Source organism: Aphidius gifuensis, linkage group LG3 (assembly GCF_014905175.1).
Source record: "Aphidius gifuensis isolate YNYX2018 linkage group LG3, ASM1490517v1, whole genome shotgun sequence".
In the NCBI taxonomy this organism is placed as follows: Eukaryota; Metazoa; Arthropoda; class Insecta; order Hymenoptera; family Braconidae; genus Aphidius; species Aphidius gifuensis.
This window is the reverse complement of record NC_057790.1, coordinates 15,020,868-15,023,249: the sequence shown is the minus strand read 5'-3', so window position 1 is coordinate 15,023,249 and position 2,382 is coordinate 15,020,868. Positions and strand designations below refer to the sequence as shown.

Genomic DNA, 2,382 nt, shown 5'->3' with positions numbered 1-2,382 from the left:
TTTTACCCTACTTTATTCCACGCGTTTGCGTTCACAAAGTGATACTTTACCCCATCTTTCGGCTAACACGCACTCATAATGTCCCCAGGCTACTAAGTTGCTTTATTTAGACTACTAAGTTGCTTTCCTAGGTATTTTAAATCACTAGAGTTAGTTTTTCTTGTAAAATAATTACAATTATGAGGTTGCTCCATCTGATGTGATACAACTTCAACTATTCTATTCATCTGACTGCGTTTTGTGTGTGTGTTAGTGTGTGTGTATCAGTTTACGTAATATTTGACAGGCTTGGACCTGTTGCAACTTGTTGATGTTGTTTATAAAAAAAAAATTGATACTGATAATAAAATATAGCTGTATTAATAAAAATAAATCATATAATTGAAGAAAGTAGTGAATATAGTAGTGATGACACAAACACAAGTGGAAATGATATACAAAAAAAAATTAAAAAAAGTTGTGATATAAACAAATGTGTTGATGAAATAAGTGGTAAAATAAACAGTGTATCACAAAGAACACTTGATAATGTTCAAGAAGATGGTGATGATAGTAATGACAGTTCACAAAGAACACTTGATAATATTCAAGAAGATGATGATAATGATGACAGTACACCACAAGAAATAATAGATGAAGTTGAAATGATTAAAATTAAATTATTACCAACAATTTCAAGAGAAAAATATGATGTTGAATATAAGAAATTTTTATCATGGAAAAATAAACAAAAAAATGGTAAAATAAATGAAAATTATTTATTAATTTATTCCAAAGAATTAAAAGTATCATTTGCATCATCAAGCTTGTGGAGTAAATATTCCATGTTAAGATCCACAATACAAACATATGATGGTATTGACACATCATCATATAATTTATTGAAAATGTTTTTAAAGAAGTCAACAACTAATCTACGAGTTAAAAAATCTAAACAATTTTCTGCACCGGATATTGAAAAATTTTTACTGTCAGCACCAGATAGTGAATACCTAGCAATGAAAGTAAGTTCACCAATTTTTTTTAAAAAAAAAAATAGATTATGACAAAAAAAGGTAGATAAATAATTGTAATTTACATATTAATTAATTCCAGGTTGCCATGATATTTGGCATTTGTGGTGGATTAAGAAGAGCAGAGCTGACAGAATTAAAAGTATCTGACATTAAAAAAGAAGAAGGTATAATAGTGGTCAACATCGTTAAAAAAAAAAACAAAGCTCCTCAATTATTTACAATACATGATGAGTTTGTGAATTATGTTGATAAATATCTGGAATTAAGACCTGATAATGCAACAAGTGAACGTTTTTTTTTTAAATATAACAAAGGGAAATGTGCAAACCAAAATATTGGTATAAATACGTTTGGTAAAATGCCACATTTAATAGCAAAATATTTAAAACTCAAAGATCCAGGTTGTTATACTGGGCATTCGTTTCGACGAACTGATGCTACACTTTATACTGATGCTGGAGCTGACATTTCAATGCTGAAAAGACAGTTCAAATGGAAATCTGACAGTGTAGCAATGGGATATGTGGAAGACTCAATTCCACAAAAATTAAAAGCTGGTAAAATGATCACTGGTAATATTAATTTGAATAAAAAAAGAAGTAGCTCATTTGAAACACCATGTGTTAAAAAAGTACACCGAGAAAATCGTAAAAATATCAACAGCATTGCAAACACTGGTTCTGGATCAATTGATTATAATAATATTACCAATTATGGTGCATCTACATAAAAAAAAAAGATCAAATTAATACAATAAATTCACAATCAGCTGATGAAGAAACACCAGAACCAAATAGTGTTAAATCAAACAATAATAAAAGCAAGAGAAACAATGTCACAGTTATATACCATTTACATAACTGCACAAATTTATCATTCAGAGCAAAAATAAAACATCTGAGCCCCTCTCAAAATGCCTTACCCGGGATTATAATAATAAGTACTATTTTTTTATAGTTCTTGAGGATACAAGAATACGTTTTCGTTGTTTTTTGAAAATTTCGATTATTTTAATTGTTATTAATAAATGAATTTTTTGCTAGTGTTAATTGAAAAAAATGATATCTATTGATCTGCTAGAAGGAAATAAATAATTTTTATACAGAATATTGAAAATGAACCGATCTTTTTAAAAAAAATAAAATAATAAATTTAAATCAAAAATTAGCAAAAGTTATTAACAATTTTTATAAACAAATGGAAATTCTACTACTTTCTCCCTCTTTTTTTACATTTTTTCATTTTACCTTTTTTATTCTCCATTTCATTACGCAACTTTTCACGTTAAAAAAACTCATTAACATTAATATTTAAAAAAGTTATCAATATTTTTATAGTGCGTCGCGCGACAATTGAGGGTCTGGAT

The 2,382-nt window shown here is 27.7% G+C and overlaps 1 protein-coding gene across 1 annotated transcript; it reads left to right on the top strand.

Moving 5' to 3' along the window:
- The first annotated feature begins 273 nt into the window (after positions 1 to 273).
- LOC122852052 lies at positions 274 to 2,180 on the top strand. The gene is made up of 2 exons (XM_044151613.1): positions 274 to 1,004; positions 1,096 to 2,180. The coding sequence occupies exons 1-2, from the start codon at positions 645 to 647 to the stop codon at positions 1,744 to 1,746; spliced, it is 1,011 nt and encodes a 336-aa protein (XP_044007548.1). The 5' UTR covers positions 274 to 644; the 3' UTR covers positions 1,747 to 2,180.
- Positions 2,181 to 2,382: the final 202 nt, after the last annotated feature.